At 48.1% G+C, this 18074-nt stretch overlaps 1 protein-coding gene across 1 annotated transcript in view; it reads right to left on the reverse strand.

Annotated features, from left to right (window-relative positions):
• The window catches only part of LOC147113325 (uncharacterized), a 161352-nt gene that overhangs the window by 21967 nt on the left and 121311 nt on the right, over positions 1–18074 (reverse strand). Inside the window, 2 exon segments of the mRNA XM_085994257.1 lie at positions 11409–11499; positions 14944–15034. Coding sequence (XP_085850383.1) covers positions 11409–11499; positions 14944–15034 — 182 coding nt within the window.

An 18074-nucleotide genomic window follows, 5' to 3' on the forward strand; every position in this document is an offset into this window, starting at 1 on the left:
TAAAAGCGCCTCGCCACATTGGTGACAAGTGTTTACCATAATCTAACCCAAACACAGACTAATTGCGGAGTGCAAATAAAAAACATTTGCAACAGCCCCATTACTTTGAACAGCAACAATTAAAGATGTGGAACCCTAGCTTCCCTGAGGCTCACCCAGTGAATAGTTAAGCAGGGAGACTAGGGCAAGCCCAGGCTCATTCCCTCGTCTTTGCTTAGTTAATCTCAGCCAGGAGGACAACAGCAAGGGTGATACCTTTCTCAAGGGGGCTGTCCTATGAGGAGAGATTGAGCCGATACTCTCTGGAGTTTGGAAGAATGAGAGCTGATCTCATTGAAACATACAAGTTTCTGAGGGGGATTGACAGGGTAGATGCTGAGAGGTTGTTTCCCCTGGCTGGAGTGTCTAGAACTAGGGGGCACAGTCTCAGGATAAGGGGTCGGCCATTTAGGACTGAGATGAGGAGAAATGTCTTCACTCAGAGGGTTGTGAATCTTTGGAATTCTCTACCCCAGAGGGCTGTGGAAGCTGAGTCATTGAGTGTATTCAAGGCTGAGATCGATAGATTTTTGGACTCCAGGGGAATCAAGGGATGTGGGGGTCGGGCGGGAAAGTGGAGTTGAGGTCAAAGATCAGCCATGATCTTATTGAATGGCGGAGCAGGCTCGAGGGGCTGTATGGCCTACTCCTGCTCCTAATTTTTATGTTCTTAAACTTTCAGTTCTCTTCTCTACCTCTTTCTCCTCCTACCTTTCTTTCCCTCTCTTCCCTTTGCATTCTCATTCCCTCTTCCTCTCGTCCCCTTCTCTCCATCTCTCTCTCTCCATTTCTGACTCAGTTCCTTCTCCCCATCTCTGTCCCCTTCCAGCTCTCTCCTCTTTACCTTCTCTCTCCTTCCATTCTAACTTTCTCTCCTTCCCTCGTTTCTTTCTCCTCCTTTGTTCTTGATTACAAGTATGATCAAGGATGACACGTTGCTTGAGCAAGTCACCAGCAAACATGGGTTTAATACATAATTTTAAATATATTTAGAGAAACTGGGGTGGTTCTCCTTAGAGCAGAGAAGGTTAAGGGAGATTTGATAAAATCTTGAAGGCTTTTGATAGAGTAAATGAGGAGAAACTGTTTCCATGGCAGAATGGTCAGTAACCAGGGGACACGGATAATTGGCAAAAAATCCAGGGGGGAGATGAAGAGAATTTTTTTTACCCAGCGAGTTATGATGATCTGGAATGCACTGAATGGAAAGGTGGTGCATGCAGATTTAATCATTACTTTCAAAAGGGAATTTTGAAGAGGAAAGATCTGCAGGGCTACGGGGAAAGGGCCGGGGGAGTGGGACTGGCTGAAGTGCTCTTGCAGAGAGCCGGCACGGGCTCGACGGGCCAAATGGCCTCCTCCTGTGCTGTAACCATTCTAGGATTCTATTCTATGAAATAACCGGCCCGAGCACCATGGGCCGAATGGGAGTGGCCTCCTCCTGTGCTGGATATTTTATTTTCTCCAGAGGTTTGCTCCAACAAAACTCAGCCGTCCGGGATTGAGGGAAGAGAGAAACCAGCCAATGCTCCAGTCCCTAATTGTTACTCCGCCACCCCTGTGTGTGTGGACAGGAGGTAGAATCAGATCCTGTGGTGACGGCCTCCGCCAAGGCCAAAAAAAGGGAAAATAAAATCAGACAATGCTGGAGACACTCAGCAAGCCCGGCAGCATCAGTGGAGAGAGAAACAGAGTTAACGTTTCAGGTCGATGAGCTTTCGCCAGAACTGAAAAAACTTAGCGATGTAACGAGTTTTAAGCCGGTGCAGAGGCAGGGTAAAGGGGGAGGGGAGGAAAGAACAAAAGGGAAGGTCTGTGATAGGCTGGAAGGCAGGAGAGATTAAATGACAAAAGGGGTGATGGTGCGAGGCCAAAGGAGATGGTAATGGGACAAGTTACGAAACAAAAGATGGGTCTAGAGGAGGTGTAAATGGAAACAGCAGAATCATCAGCAACAGCTGCCGTCAGAGAACCAGCCACATGTCTGAGGCACCCGTAGAACCAGCAAGAAGAGAAACACATTCTGGGAGGGGAGGAGGAAGAGAGAGGATCAAAATTGGCAACAAGATTAAAAAGATTACTTTTTAAATTGCTGAAGTTTAATGTCTATGATCATATCTGCAGTCTAAATCCTCCCAGCTGAACGCCTGATAATTGCCTGCGCGTGTGCGAGAAACGTGAATATTTAGGGAGAGTGCCAGCATAATTACACATTTCTTTTAGGTGCTGACTATTCAGGAGCATATGCTTAAAAGCCCACACGTGAGGAGCAAAGAAGAATGCTGTTCTACACATATACCAAAAAGTTAAAAATTAGGAAGTTAGGAGTGACCCTGCTTCTGGTGCTCATAGAAAACATAGAAACATAGAAGATAGGAGCAGGAGTCGGCCATTCGGCCCCTCGAGCCTGCTCCGCCATTCAATGCGATCATGGCTGATCAACCAAATTCAGTACCCTGTCCCTGCTTTCTCCCCATATCCCTTGATCCCCTTAGCCTTAAGAAATATATCTAACTCCTTCCTGAATATATTTAATGAATTGGCCTCAACTGCCTTCTGTGGTAGAGAATTCCACAGGTTCACCACTCTCTAGGTGAAGAAATTCCTCCTCATCTCAGTCCTAAATGGCTTACCCCTTACCCTTAGACTGTGACCCCTGGTTCTGGACTCCCCGACCATCGGGAACATCCTTCCTGCATCTAGTCTGTCTAGTCTCACTTTGGATTCCGATCTCCCTGAGATCCTTGCGTTTACATAGGGAATTCCTGCTCCCCTATCCCAGGAGCTAACGCCCTAACCTGCCCGTCATGAAACGGACGGGGTGGTGTGCAATGCTAGTTTTACACCCCACTTGATTTTTTACTCGCCATTCAAGTGACTGCATATCGGGTAGGGTGTTCCACCCGATCCTGTGGGGCTCCCCACCACCTCACCACCCCCGTCGAGTTAGGGTAAAATTACCCCTCAACCTCACAGAAAAAGGAGGTCTAAAGGTCCGTGATCTGGGCAAGTGAGGTTAGTAGTGCAAATGCTGGGTGATGGATCCCAGAACAAACGCAGTGTAATGGTGGCTAAAGAATTGAAGTCTGAAGAAGGACTCGCACAAAAAGGGGCAATAGTGTTGGGTTGATTGAGGCTTTACTCAGAGGGTTGTGAACCGTTGTCTGTGGATGCTCAGTCACTGAGTATATTCAAGGCTGAGATGCCCTGGCCTGCTGAGTATTTCCAGCATTTTCTGTTGTTATTTCAGATTTCCAGCATCCGCAGTATTTTGCTATTATAGATAAATTTCTATCTGGTATCACCCCAAGAGGGAGGCGGGGGCGCTACTGGAAGCGCCACAGTACGGCGAGCCTTCCTCACCTTATTAAAGGGCAGGGGTCTTGCAACAGTGCGACCCGGGGCCCAGCTGGGCCACCAGGGTTCAGAGTGCCGGGCTGACCGAGCGCAGCCGGCTCCCCGCAAGGGGGGGGGGCGGGGCTTCACAGGAGGCCGGCGACGGCAACGGGGACAGGTGCCGACAGGCTGCCAGCAACAAAAATGGCCGCCCGGCACCTCCCCATTAATTTGAGGCTGACCTGGCCGCACGTACCCCACCCCCCCCCCCCCGACCAGGTCGGACATATCGCCAGGCGGCATGTCAGGGGGCACTACTGGCGCGCTGCGCACGGCGATGAGGTCATCACCAGAGGCGCAGTGCCGCGGGGCGCTAACGGTTACCGCCGCCGCTAACCTCCCGCTGAACTTAGGGCGCCAACAGGAGGCACAAATCAACCAAATTCTCCCCCCTTTGTTTTTGCACCTCTGGCACAGTGTGATATCTGAAGACTGACATCTGCAATATGACAGACGGGGAATAAATGCAGAACTGTTGATCTAATTGGATATTTCCATTTCCTACACTTGCATCCTTATACTTTTCTCAGACAAAGACGGATTCTTTAATAAAAAAAAGGATATATTTGTGCCCATCGTGCAGTGGATTCTCATATAATGTAATCTGAAATCGCACCAGGAGCCATTATAATTCACTCACACCTACGAGGCTCCGAGTTACGAAGTATCTCAGCCTCTGAATGAATAAGACGTCAGTGGAGAGATTATTTTCCATTCACCCTGTCTGCATCAGGTAAAAAACAAAAGCTTCAATTAGCAATAAGTTATGCATTAGACACCAGTTTGCAAATGTTTGTGTGCGAGGTACCTCGTTGCAAACAGTCAGAAATCCCCAGAGGCCTCCTCCCACATCCTAACTCCTGAAAGACAGTGTTAACTACCCAAAGGAGAACTGCACCAATAGTGCACGACGTGTTCTTTTAACTAGACAGAGCAACAGAAATCGGCCAGTAAATAATTATACAGCAATCTAATTGCACACCAGTGCTAAGTATAGAAAGAAAAAGATAGACTTGCATTTATATAGTGCCTTTCACAACTGTAACATCCCAATGCTAATTAACATAGAAACATAGAAGATAGGAGCAGGAGTAGGCCATTCGGCTCCTTGAGCCTGCTCCGCCATTCAATGTGATCATGGCTGATCATCCAAATTCAGTACCCTGTCCCTGCCTTCTCTCCATATCCCTTGATCCCTTTAGCCTTAAGAAATACATATCTAACTCCTTGAATATATTTAATGAATTGGCCTCTACTGCCTTCTTTGGTAGAGAATTCCACAGGTTCACCACTTTCTGGGTGAAGAAATTCCTCCTCATCTCTGTCCTAAATGGCTTACCCCTTATCCTTAGACTGTGACCCCTGGTTCTGGACTCCCCGACCATCAGGAACATCCTTCCTGCATCTAGTCTGTCTAGTCCTGTTAGAATTTTATAAGTTTCCATGAGATTCAATTAAGTATTTTTTGAAGTGTAGTCACTGTTGTAATGTGGGAAACGCGGCAGCCAAATTGCGCACAGCAAGCTCCCACAAACAGCAATGTGATAATGACCAGATTATCTGTTTTTAGTGATGTTGGTTGAGGGATAAATATTGGCCCAGGACACCAGGGCGAACTCCCCCTGCTCTTCTTCGAAATAGTGGCCGTGGGATCTTTTACGTCCACCTGAGGGGACAGACGGGGCCTCGGTTTAACGTCTCATCCGAAAGACAGCACCTCCGACAGTGCAGCACTCCCTCAGTACTGGACTGGTAGTGTCAGCAACGTTCCCTCTCTGTCGGTCCCGCGCAGCACTGGTTTTTTCAACGTTAAATTTCACGCATGCGCGAAACTGTTTAATGGGCCGCGCAGCCCCTTAAAGGGACCGCGCGCCCCAAAAGAAAAATAAGGGGGAACATTGAGTGTTGGTCTAGATTTGTGCTCAAGTCTCTGGAATGGAACTTGAACCCACAACCTTCTGACTCAGGGGCGAGAGTGCTGCCCACTGAGCCACGGCTGACACCTATATCATGTGCTTTAAATGAGAGAGTCGTTTACAAAATGGATTTTGTAGTAATTGCATGGACGGGAACTCCAAAAGCACCGTAAAAATGGGAAGCATTCCCTTTCCCCTCTCCATGCTCCTGCTGCCAAATTTACTGCCCAGTGCGGTACAGAACCACAAAGAGGAGGACGGTCTCAGGTCCCAATTGGTTTTGAGATTGGATGAGCTAATCTCAGCCGAGACTGCAGCAGGAGCCAATGTGATCGGCCACAACCCCACCGCGAAAGAGAAGAGAATAAATGACGACAGCTTTTGATTGCCAGCCAGGAACTCCTTCAGTGGGTTTGTCGGCATCAGGGGCGGTCAGGATAAAGTCACCTCCCCGTCCCCGACAATCAGACTGCCGACACATGACGAATGGCCACTTGGGTGAGGTACTGGAGAGGGTCGCTGGCACCCACGGGGCAACTGCCCCAGCACAAGTCTCACCATAGAATCATACAGCACAGAAGGAGGCCATTCGGCCCATCGTGCCTGTGCCGACTCAGAGAGAGAAAGAGCGAGTGCTATCCAATTAGTCCCATTCCCTCTGCTCTTTCCCCACAGCCCTGCATTTTTTTTCCTTTTCAAGTATTTACCCATTTCCCTTTTTGAAAGTTACTATTGAATCTGCTTCCACCGCCCTTTCAGGCAGCGCATTCCAGATCATAACAACTCGCTCCGTAAAGAAATTTCTCATCTCCCCCAAAGTTCTTTTGCCAATGACCTTCAATCTGTGTCCTCTGGTTACCGACCCCGCTGCCAGTGGAAACTGTTGTCCCCTATCTGCTCTACGAAAACCCTTCAACATTTTGAACACCTCTATTAAATCTTCCCTTAGCCCTCTACTTTGAGAACCCCCAGCTTCCTCTAATCGCTCAACATAACTGAAGTCCCTCATCCTTGGTACCATTGCAGTAAATCTCCTCTGCACAATTTCCAAGGCCTTGATAGCAAATGTCTTCAGGAAAGGAGGAGAAAATGAGTGGGACACAAAAAAAAAAATCTATATTAAAAATCCTAACATCTGCAAGCACCCAGCTATTTACACTATAACCTCCGATGTCCGTGTATATAATGTAATGGAGACGGCCGACGTAAAATTGTCACACTGTAATGACACCCTCCTGCCAGTGATGGGGCTGCAGTGCCGCCGCTGGCAGGGCAGTGTAATTACAGCGTGACAAGTTTACTTAGGTAATTTCCATTCTCAGTGTGGAGCTGGGAATCTACAATGGCAAACATAAAAATAAGCACAGAATGCATGACTTCAAAATGGGGACTGAATTACGCCGGTGCACCCCAGTCCAATTATCTCCTTCCCTCCAACCCTCAGAAGACAAGACCACCAGACTTCAGGGACTTCAGTTATGTTGAGAGATAGATTGGGAGAAGGGGAAGTGCAACGAGGCCTGGGTGTCCTTGTGCACCAGTCGCTGAAGGTAAGCATGCAGGTGCAGCAGGCGGTTAAGAAGGCAAATGGCATGTTGGCCTTCACAGTGAGAGGATTCGAGTACAAGAGCAAGGATGTCTTGCTGCAGGTGTACAGGGCCTTGGTGAGACCACACCTTGAGTATTGTGTGCAGCTTTGGTCGCCTTATCTGAGGAAGGATGTTCTTGCCATGGAGGGAGTGCAGCGAAGATTCACCAGACTGATACCTGGGATGGTAGGAATGACGTATGAGGAGAGATTGGGTCGATTGGGCTTATACTCGCTGGAGTTTAGAAGAATGAGAAGGGATCTCATTGAAACTTATAAAATTCTAACAGGACTAGACAGACTAGATGCAGGAAGGATGTTCCCGATGGCCGGGGAGTCCAGAACCAGGGGTCACAGTCTAAGGATAAGGGGTAAGCCATTTAGGACAGAGATGAGGAGGAATTTCTTCACCCAGAGAGTGGTGAACCTGTGGAATTCTCTACCACACAAGGCAGTTGAGGCCAATTCATTAAATATATTCAAGAAGGAGTTAGATATATTTCTTAAGGCTAAAGGGATCAAGGGATATGGGGAGAAGGCAGGTACTGAGTTTGGATGATCAGCCATGATCTCATTGAATGGCGGAGCAGGCTCGAGGGGCCGAATGGCCTACTCCTGCTCCTATCTTCTAAGTTTCTATGTTTCTATGATGCAACTCTCTGTGTGCTAACCCGTGGCAGATCAATGACTATATATTTTTTTAAATGGGAAGTGCAGAAAATGTGAGGGGGGTCACCGCTTGCTAATAAAAATACAATTGCTGGTCATAATTTCTGTTAAGCTAGAGGAGAGCGAGCTGCCCTACAAAAAAAAAAGCTGGAAACTAATTGTGCAGCTTCTCCAGGTAATTTTGTGGGTCTAGAGGAAGGAATTCTACAGCCAGGGTCATTACATTGTGTCGCAAAAACCTTTCAGCATCAGAAATTATGTCAAGAATTTCAGTAGAAGCACTTTCAACTGCTTCAGTTATTTTGTCACCCGACAGCCAATTCTTTTCCGATTTTAAGAGCATGAACTTTATTGTACTTCCCCCCCCCCCGCCCCCCCCCACTATTTGTTTGAGAATACTTATTTCACAAAACGCTGCCGAGCATTTAACAAAGTTGTTTTCTTTTGCCCTGCTCGAAATCCACAGGCGCTGAAAAGAATCCCTATTCTTTCAATCGCATAAAAGTGCTCCTTCCTTAATTGCTCCCAGGAGGTAACGAACTGTTGGGGTCGGTGATCTGCAACAGATCCGATGGCTTTGTACGCAAAGCAATAAAGAGCCAGGGCTGCAGCATAAACCACAGCTGTGGCACAAAATGCGGAGATCAAATGTCTCCATTCTCCAAATGTTACATTTCCCCTTGCGGTATGTGGAGTCGAGCCAGCTTCATGCACACAATGCGTTTCTCCCCCAACCCCAAGAGGTTTTGCTACAACAGAACTGCAGGAATCGAGGTGTACAAGATTATGACGGGTTTGGATAGGCTAGACGGGGAAAGGCTGTTGCCACTAGTTGATGGTACAAGGACTAGGGGACGCAGATTTAAAGTTGGGGCAAGAGATACAGGGGGGATGTGAGGAAAAACTTTTTTATGCAGCGAGTGGTGAGGACCTGGAACTCGCTGCCGACGGAAGTGGTGGAAGCGGAGACACTCGATGTTTTCAAGGGGAGACTGGATAGGCACTTGAGGGAAATAAACCTGCAGGGCTGCGGGGATAGAGCGGGGGAATGGGACTGACTGGATTGCTCTACAGAGAGCCGGCATGGATTCGATGGGCCGAATGGCCTCCTCCTGTGCCGTTATGACTCTATGACTTCTATCTTGCTTCTCACCCCACTTCGCACTCTTTGCTAATCACCGCCTCTCCCGCCCCCCACCCCAGCAGGAGCCGATTTACCCTGGAGGAATAGCTGTATAGCTGCCAGCAGCCTGTGCTCATGGTCTGGGCTGGGCTGGCGGTCCAGTGCAGTGCTGGGCATGGGCTGCATTGTCGAGGGTGTTGCCTTTCAGATGATTCGTTGGATGGAGGCCCAGTCTGCCTATTCAGGTGGATATGAAATGGCACTACTGTCCCGATCGGCATGTGTCCCTCAGGCAGCACTATCGAAGGCAAATAGATTGAACATTTTAGCCTCACCTAGCAGCACCTCACCTATAACAACAACAACAGCAACTTGCATTTATACAGCATCTTTAACACAGCAAAAACATCCCAAGGCACTGCACAGGAGCGTAAATCAGACAGAAATTGACACCGAGCCACGTGAGGAGATATTAGGGACAGGTGAGCAAAAGCTCGGTCAAAGAGGTCGGTTTTAAGGAGCGTCTTAAAGGAGGAGAGAGAGGCGGAGAGGTTTAGGGAGGGAATTCCAGAGCTTAGGGCACAGGCAGCTGAAAGCACAAGCAGCCAGAGTTGGAGGAATGCAGAGTTCTTGATGGGTTATGGGGCTGGAGGAGGTTACAGAGATAGGGAGGGGGGCGAGGCCATAGAGGGATTTGAAAACAAGGATGAGAATTTTTTATTTTTATTTTATTTATTTATTTATTTATTTTTAAAATCGAGGCATTGCTGGACCGGGAGCCAATGGAGGTCAGCGAGCACAGGGGGGTGATGGGCGAATGGGACTTGGTGCGAGTTAGGACACGGGCAGTCGAGTTTTGGGTGAGCTCAAGCTTATGGAGGGCGGAATAGTGGAGTCCGAGGGCTTTTCATGCGCAAGCGTGGACAGGGACGTCGGCGGGCTATATTTCAAGGGGGGGGGTGGGGAAGGAGATCCACAGCCCAGCCAAATCCTGGCCCTCGCCCAACACATAAGCACTTTACACGAGGGGTCAATCGCCAACAGTCAGGAGCCCCTGCCTGCCTGGCTGCCTTTTCTTTTGCCTAGCTCAAAGGCGGAGAGCAATAGAAGCCCTTGAACTGCAATCACCAAACACAGTGACGTAAGAAAACTACTAGGCACTTGGTCTAACCGTTAAACAAAGCTTTAATCAACTGTTTTACAACATGGAGGTCTAGTTGTGTCCTTCACTAGTTCCTGTTAAAGAATGTCCTGCGCAAGCTGGGCCCGTGCCCGGGTATTTATACTCTCCCTGGACAGCGCCACCCGCAGGCTGCTCAGTATTATTTCATAAGTCTTTCTTTCATGAATGACTGATTCATGTCACACAGTACCATCTACGGGGGTTTGAACCAGAGGCCCTTTCTGACTGCCTGCCTTCAGCGCCACACTGGCCCTTACCAACTAAGCTATTGGGGGGAAATGCAGAGAACCTTCATTTCAGGGCTCGGTTTAGATATTAGTACAAGAGAACTTGCATTGATATACGGCCTTTCACATCCTCAGGACATCTCAAAGTCTTTCAGCATCAGTGAATTACTTTTGAAGAAGTGTAGTCAACGTTATTTCTGTAGGAGAGACGGGAGCCAAGTTTGCACACAGAAAAGTTCCACAAACAGCAACTGCCGGTTAACCAGTTTCTGTTCAAAGAAGAAATGTTGGCCAGGGCAGCGGGAAAAAGTTCCAGCTCTTCATCAAATACTTCCACGGAATCTTTAGCATCCACCTGAATTGGCGAACAAGGCTCAGTTTAACATTTTACCTGGAGTTCAGCACTTCTGACAATGCAGCACTCCCTCAGTACTGCCCTGAAGTGTCAGCCCAGGATCATGCACTCAAATCTTGGCTTGGACTCGCAACCTTCTGGCTTAGGCAAGAACGTTACATAGAAGCATAGAAGATAGGAGCAGGAGTAGGCCATTCAGCCCCTCGAGCCTGCTCCACCATTTAATGAGATCATGGCTGATCATCCAAATTCAGGACCCTGTCCCTGCTTTCTCCCCATACCCCTTGATCCCTTTAGCCTTAAGAAATATATCCAACTCCTTCTTGAATATATTTAATGAATTGGCCTCTACTGTCTTCTGTGATAGAGAATTCCACAGGTTCACCACTCTCTGGGTGAAGAAATTCCTCCTCATTTCTGTCCTAAATGGCTTACCCCTTATCCTTAGACTGTGACCACTGGTTCTAGACTCCCCGACCATCAGGAATATCCTTCCTGCATCTAGTCTGTCTAGTCCTGTTAGAATTTTATAAGTTTCAATGAGATCCCCTCTCATTCTTCTAAACTCCAGCGAGTATAAGCCCAATCGACCCAATCTCTCCTCATACGTCATTCCTGCCATCCCAGGTATCAGCCTGGTGAATCTTCGCTGAACTCCTTCCATGGCAAGAACATCCTTCCTCAGATAAGGCGACCAAAACTGCACACAATACTCCAGATGTGGTCTCACCAAGGCCCTGTACAACTGCAGCAAGACATCCTTGTTCCTGTACTCAAACCCTCTCGCTACGAAGGCCAACATACCACTGGGCCCAGCAGAGGCCGTGTCTACAAAAGTTCCTATCTACACATCCTCTACATACAGCAGTAAAGACATACAAGATCAAGCACGAGAGTACACAGCCCACGTACTCAGCTTGGTCCTCAATTATAGGAAAATCGATTAAAAATAAACGGTCGTCTTCCTCAGCCATCGCCAAGGTCCCAGGATTTGTCTCGTGAACTGTGGGGCACAAAGAAAAGGTACAGGTTAGAAATTAATATCCCGTGTTTGCCATAGCTCAGTGAATTCACAAATAGAACTACAGACAGAAAACCAATCCCAGATTCCATCATCGCAAAAGGGGACCTTTGCGTTTAATGTTTTTTCAAAAAAGTATTCATTCCTGGGATGTGGGCGTCGCTGGCAAGGCCAGCATTTATTGCCCATCCCTAATTGCCCCTTGAGAAGGTGGTGGTGAGCCGCCTTCTTGAACCGCTGCAGTCCGTGTGGTGAAGGTGCTCCCACAGTGCTGTTAGGGAGGGAGTTCCAGGATTTTGACCCAGCGACGATGAAGGAATGGCGATATATTTCCAAGTCGGAGATGGTGTGTGACTTGGAGGGGAACCTGGAGGTGGTGGTGTTCCCATGTGCCTGCTGCCCCATGTCCTTCTAGGTGGTGGAAGTCACAGGATTGGGAGGTGCTGCCGAAGAAGTTGTGATTCAATTTAATTTTTCTTACATGACAAAGTGTGCCTCCCACTTCCCTGCCACCGATTTTATTCGGGTGAAGGCTCTTCTAGGTTTAAAAATTGCCGTCCCGCAGACATTGGCTGCAGTCGGGGTCTAGTTGGCATGCATTGCTCCAATGGGAGGGGAGCCCTTCTTATTTGCATGTCTTAGGAATGATTCACCAGTCCCGTCTCTCCCCCTGCGTCTAAAGGGAGAATGATGCTGGCTGGAAATATAAACGGGGCAAAATGGCACCACAAGGGAGGTTAAAACGGCATTCGCCTGAAACCGGCGCTGCGGTGTAAAAGTGTCTTTACTGCCTCCACAACTTTACCTCATTTGATATAGAAACCTACGTGACAGGGACAACCCACAGCGCAGGACAGGACAATACCTAGACTGAAAGGAGTAAGAGAAACGAGAGATAAATCAAGTGGTTAGATGATGCCAAGCTTGGGTCTTCAAAGCCTGTAGATTGCAGTAGGAAGGGCAGACCGAGCGAGGTAAAAAAAAAATTTTTTTGAGGATGTAACTGGTAAAATAGATAAGGGAGAACCAGTGGATGTGGTGTATTTGGACTTTCAGAAGGCTTTCCATAAGGTCCCGCATAAGAGAGTAGCGTGTAAAGTTAAGGCACATGGGATTGGGGGCAAGGTATTGACTTGGATAGAGAACTGGTTGGCAGACAGAAAGCAAAGAGTTGGAATAAACGGCTCTTTTTCCGAGTGGCAGGCAGTGATTAGTGGGGTACCGCAGGGATCGGTCCTTGGACCCCAGCTATTCACAATATATATTAATGATCTAGACAAGGGAACTAGATGTAATATCTCCAAGTTTGCAGATGACACAAAGCTGGGTGGGCGTGTGTGCTGTGAGGAGGATGCCGAGAAACTCCAGGATGATTTGGACAGGTTGGGTGATTGGGCAGAAGCATGGCAGATGCAATATAAAGTGGATAAATGCGAGGTTATCCACTTTTGTGTCAAAAACAGGAAGGCAGATTATTATCTGAATGGCAATAGATTGGGAGAAGGGGAAGTGCAACGAGACCTGGGTGTCCTTGTGCACCAGTCGCTGAAGGTAAGCATGCAGATGCAGCAGGCGGTTAAGAAGGCAAATGGTATGTTGGCCTTCATAGCGAGAGGGTTTGAGTACAGGGGTAAGGATGTCTTGCTGCAGTTGTACAGGGCCTTGGTGAGACCACATCTTGAGTATTGTGTGCAGTTCTGGTTGCCTTATCTGAGGAAGGATGTTCTTGCCATGGAAGGAGTTCAGCGAAGATTCACCAGGCTGATATCTGGGATGGCAGGAATGACGTATGAGGAGAGATTGGGTCGATTGGGTTTATACTTGCTGGAGTTTAGAAGGATGAGAGGGGATCTCATTGAAACTTATAAAATTCTGACAGGACTGGACAGACTAGATGCAGAAAGGATGTTCCCGATGGCGGGGAGTCCAGAACCAGGGGTCACAGTCTAAGGGTAAGGGGTAAGCCATTTAGGACAGAAATGAGGAGGAATTTCTTCACCCAGAGAGTGGTGAACCTGTGGAATTCACTACCACAGAAGGCAGTAGAGGCCAATTCATTAAATATATTCAAGAAGGAGTTGGATATATTTCTTAAGGCTAAAGGGATCAAGGGGTATGGGGAGAAAGCAGGGACAGGGTCCTGAATTTGGATGATCAGCCATGATCGCACTGAATGGCGGAGCAGGCTCGAGGGGCTGAACGGCCTACTCCTGCTCCTATCTTCTATGTTTCTATGTATGGAGTAGCTGTTGGTCCTGGGAAAAGAGGTCTTACATTCTCCAGTCACTGAGCTTTGGTCTACGAGTGCCTGAGAACAGAACAGTGCCGTGGTGGGCAAGCACAGTCGTGAAGGACATCCACTTCTCCACGGAGAGGGGGGGGGCACAACAGAAGTCAACGGCACGGTTTCACCAGCTCCAAGGTACCTCCTTAGCAGTTAGATGCAGAGCTGCCACTGCTGAGGATTGACAGCAGGCTGTCTCGGCATGAGGGCTGCCAACTGTGGTTAGATGCATTCTGTGAGAATTCATCACACGGCCTCCAGCCTCCCCAACACTCCCGCCATTGGGCTCCTGCCACATCCATCCTCAACGCCCCGCCTTCCCACACCAAATGGAAAGCAAACAGACTCTTCATTACCAGATTGGCCGATTCTTGACTTGCTACATTACAACAGTGACCGCACTTCAAAAAGTACTTCATTGGCTGTAAAGCGCTTTGGGACGTCCGGTGGTCGTGAAAGGCGCTGTAGAAATGCAAGTCGTTCTTTCTTTCTTGTCAGTCAGATAAACTTGTCTTCCTTCCCCACCCATCTCCAATATTATTCTAACAAACAGAAGTGTTCAAAAAAAAATTGAAAAAAAACTTTTTAAAAAAAATTAAAATGCCCCAATGATTTTTCTCCCGGGTTTTTGCTCTCAGCAGTGTCCTGGAGATCATTCGTTAAATTCCTGGAGACTCCAGGACAATCCTGGGAGGATTGGCCACTCTACCAAGCACCCACTCAACCAGGAACAGTGTGTGGCATGGGGAAGGAAGGAGGGAAGAGGTGGCAGAAAAGTGGAGAACATAGGGAGACATCTTTTCACTCAGAGTTGTGGGGATCTGGAACACTCGACCTGAAAAGGCGGTGGAAGCTGATCCCGTCAATAATTTTAAGAGGGAGTTGGACGGGTACTGGAGGATGGGGAACTCACAGGGCTATGGACAAAAAGCGGGGGTGTGGGACTGAGCAGGAGAGCTCTTTCAAATAGCCAGTACAGGCACGACGAGCCGAATGGCTTCCTTCCGTGCTTTAAGTTTCTATGATTCTCTAACATAGGGAACCATTACATTTCAGATTCCACCTCCGCTTGTCCCCTAAACACCAACCAAATAAATAAGAATCAGCTGGGCGAAATTATTGGCAAGTCAAGAAACACTTACATTTTAATACTAAATGCGAGTCCAGTGCAGCTTCCACTGTTCTATGTTGCCGTAATGCCATTAAGCTTTTTTGCTGGGTAAAACCCATATTCTGAAACAAATGTCAAAAAGAGCGGCTCTCAAACAGATGCAACACTTTACACAGTTCAGTTAAGAGAATGCTTGGGGACTGGGTAGCACATTGGGCGAGCACCTCTGGGACCTTAATTCAAATCTAGCCCAGACAGATGGGAATAAAGCAGACACAGAGAAGATTTTCCGCTTGCGGGTGAGACCAGAACTAGGGGCCATAAATATAACATAGTCACGAATCAATCCAATAGGGAATGCGGGAGAAACCTCTTTGCCCAGAGAGTGGTGAGAATGTGGAACTCGCTACCACAGGGAGTGGTTGAGGTGAATAGCACAGATGCATTTAAGGGGAAGCTAGATAAACACACGAGGGAGAAAGGAATAGAAGGATATGTTGATGGGGTTAGACGAAGGAGGGTGGGAGGAGGCTCGAGTGGAGCATGAACACCGGCGCGGAGCTGTTGGGCCAAATGGCCTGTTTCTGTGCTGCAAATACAGGAAACTCTCGATTTACCAGCACCTAAATAACCGGAAATCTCTATTAACCGGCAAAATTCAGGAGTAGTTTCGGGTAAGTTTTACTTCATATTAGTGGCCGTTCCTGGATCTGTGGCTGTGTAATCGGGGTTCCTTCAGCTGTTGCTAAGCAACAGGGACTCTTGGATCTTGTGGCCGGGGTTCCTGCACCTGTTGCTAAGCAACAGGGAAGCCTGGATTTGTTGCTGTGTACGGAGCTCTCGTACCTTTTACTATACCTCTCTGTAATCCGGACTTTTTGATAAACCGGCACCACGGCGGTCCCGTCGGTGCCGGATAAAAAAAGAGTTTCCTGTACTTTGTAAAGTCCCCTCCGTTCCACTGGCTGTAAAGGTCCTACATGAACTTAACTTGGGGAGGTCTCAAACCCAAATCCTTGTGGGCCACACAGCACAAAACTGCCACTGCCTCGGCACTAAGTTGCCAGTGTCGCTCCGAGGGGCCAAAAGATAAGCCGAGGTGGGAAACGGGATAATGTTGCCCTGGTGTGGTAGGAGGAGCTCTTGAGGGTTTTTGTACTGAGGCACATTGGTCGGGGACAGGGCATAGCGACAACTCAATGTCCATAAATCTCAACAACTTTATTTAGAAAAACCATTTAAAAAGAAAACACCTCAGATTTCACTCAACCCTGTTTACTCATGTAAAAAGGAGAAGATAAATGTACATTCAAGTGCCATCAATGTTTTAGTTGACGGGTCTCTCGCTGTACATCTAACCTCAGTGGAGGTGTGTCCCGTGGAAATACTAGGCTGACGTCAGTGAAGGGAGATGCCCAAGGCCTCGCGGGCTGTTTCTGTACTGAGATAGTAGGTTGTATCTAACTATTATCACTCAGTACAAAGATTACCAGAAAAAAAAAGAAATTAAAATTGGATTAAAAAAATATATACAGTTCCATGACAGGCAGGAACTCTGTTGCTGAGTACCCATCAGTTACAGAGCAAAAGATAATTTACAAATCAGGAAAAACTCAACAGGAGTACCAGCAGTTCTGGTATTTAGTCACAGAACCACCTTCTCCATTAAGTCTTTTGTGCAATTATTTCAGTTAAGTCGTGCTTGTAGTTGACAATAAGCTAGTCATTCCAGTCACTGCACTTAGAAAAGTGCCTGCCTTGTATAGTATTTCTTCTTCTTAGGCAGTCCCTCGGAACCGAGGATGACTTGCTTCCACATTAAAAATGAGTTCTCAGGTGACTGATGAGTCCAATGCGGGACCTACAGTCTCTGTCACAGGTGGGGCAGACGGTGGTTGAAGGGACGGGTGGGTGGGGTGCTTGGGTTGACGTGCGCTCCTTGCGCTTGGCTTCTGCTTGCTCCCGGTGAAGAGACTCGAGGTGTTCGGCGCCTTCCCGGATGCTTCTCCTCCACTTTGCGCGGTCTTGGGCCAGGGATTCCCAGGTGTCAGTGGAGATGTTACACTTTTTCCAAGGAGGCTTTGAGGGTGTCCTTGAAGCGTTTCCTCTGCCCACCTGGGGCTCTCTTGCCGTGCCGGAGCTCCGAGTAGAGCGCTTGTTTTGGGAGTCTCGTATCGGGCATGCAGACGATGTGATCCGTCCATCGTTAGAGCGTAAAAAACAGGTCACTCAGCCCAACTGCCTGTGTTTATGCTCCACACGAGCCTCCTCCCACCCTTCTTCACCTGATCCCATCAGCATGTCCTTCTATTCCTTTCACCCTCATGTGCTTACGTAGCTTCCCCTTGAATGCATCATGGTCAGTGTCAGCTGTGGCTCAGTGGGTAACACTCTCTCGCCTCTGAGTCAGAAGGTTGTGGGTTCAAGTCCCACTCCAGAGACTGGAGCACATAAAGCTAGGCTGACACTCCCAGCGCAGTGCTGAGGGAGTGCTGCACTGTCAAAGAGAGATGAGACATTAAACTGAGGCCCGTCTGCTCTCTCAGGTGGACGTAAAAGATCCCATGGCACTATTTCGAAGAAGAGCAGGGGAGCTATCCCCGGTGTCCTGGGCCAATATTTATTCCTCAATCAACATCACTAAAAACAGGTTAACTGGTCAATATCACATTGCTGTTTGTGGGACCTTGCTGTGCACAAATTGGCTGCCACGTTTCCCACATTACAACAGTGACATCCGGTGGTCATAAAAGGCGCTATATAAATGCAAGTCTTTCTTTCTTTTCTTGCTATCCGCCTCAGCCACTCCCTGTGGTAGCGAGTTCCGCATTCTCACCACTCTCTGGGTGAAGAAGATTCCCTGGCTGCGTTTTGAGACATACGCAAAGCATATGTTCTGTTTCACCCAAACAACCGCCTTCGAAACGACTGTTTGATGGTGAGCCAGTCTCATGGCTCCAACCCCAGGAGTAAGAGGGGACGTTGCCTCTGTGAAGTAGTTTCTCAGACGGGTGGGATGACTGTTTTCACAGCCTTTCCCTGCACCCCGGAAAAATCCTCGTCATCAAAAACAGGCAAGATAAAAAAATACAGAAAGCAATATGCCCCCACTAATCCTGAATAAATGAGACATAAAATAACCAGGTAACTCAAGTCGGGAGT

The sequence above is a fragment of the Somniosus microcephalus genome, chromosome 8, assembly GCF_052327205.1.
Source record: "Somniosus microcephalus isolate GS21.2 chromosome 8, FLI_Smic_1.0, whole genome shotgun sequence".
NCBI lineage: Eukaryota > Metazoa > Chordata > Chondrichthyes > Squaliformes > Somniosidae > Somniosus > Somniosus microcephalus.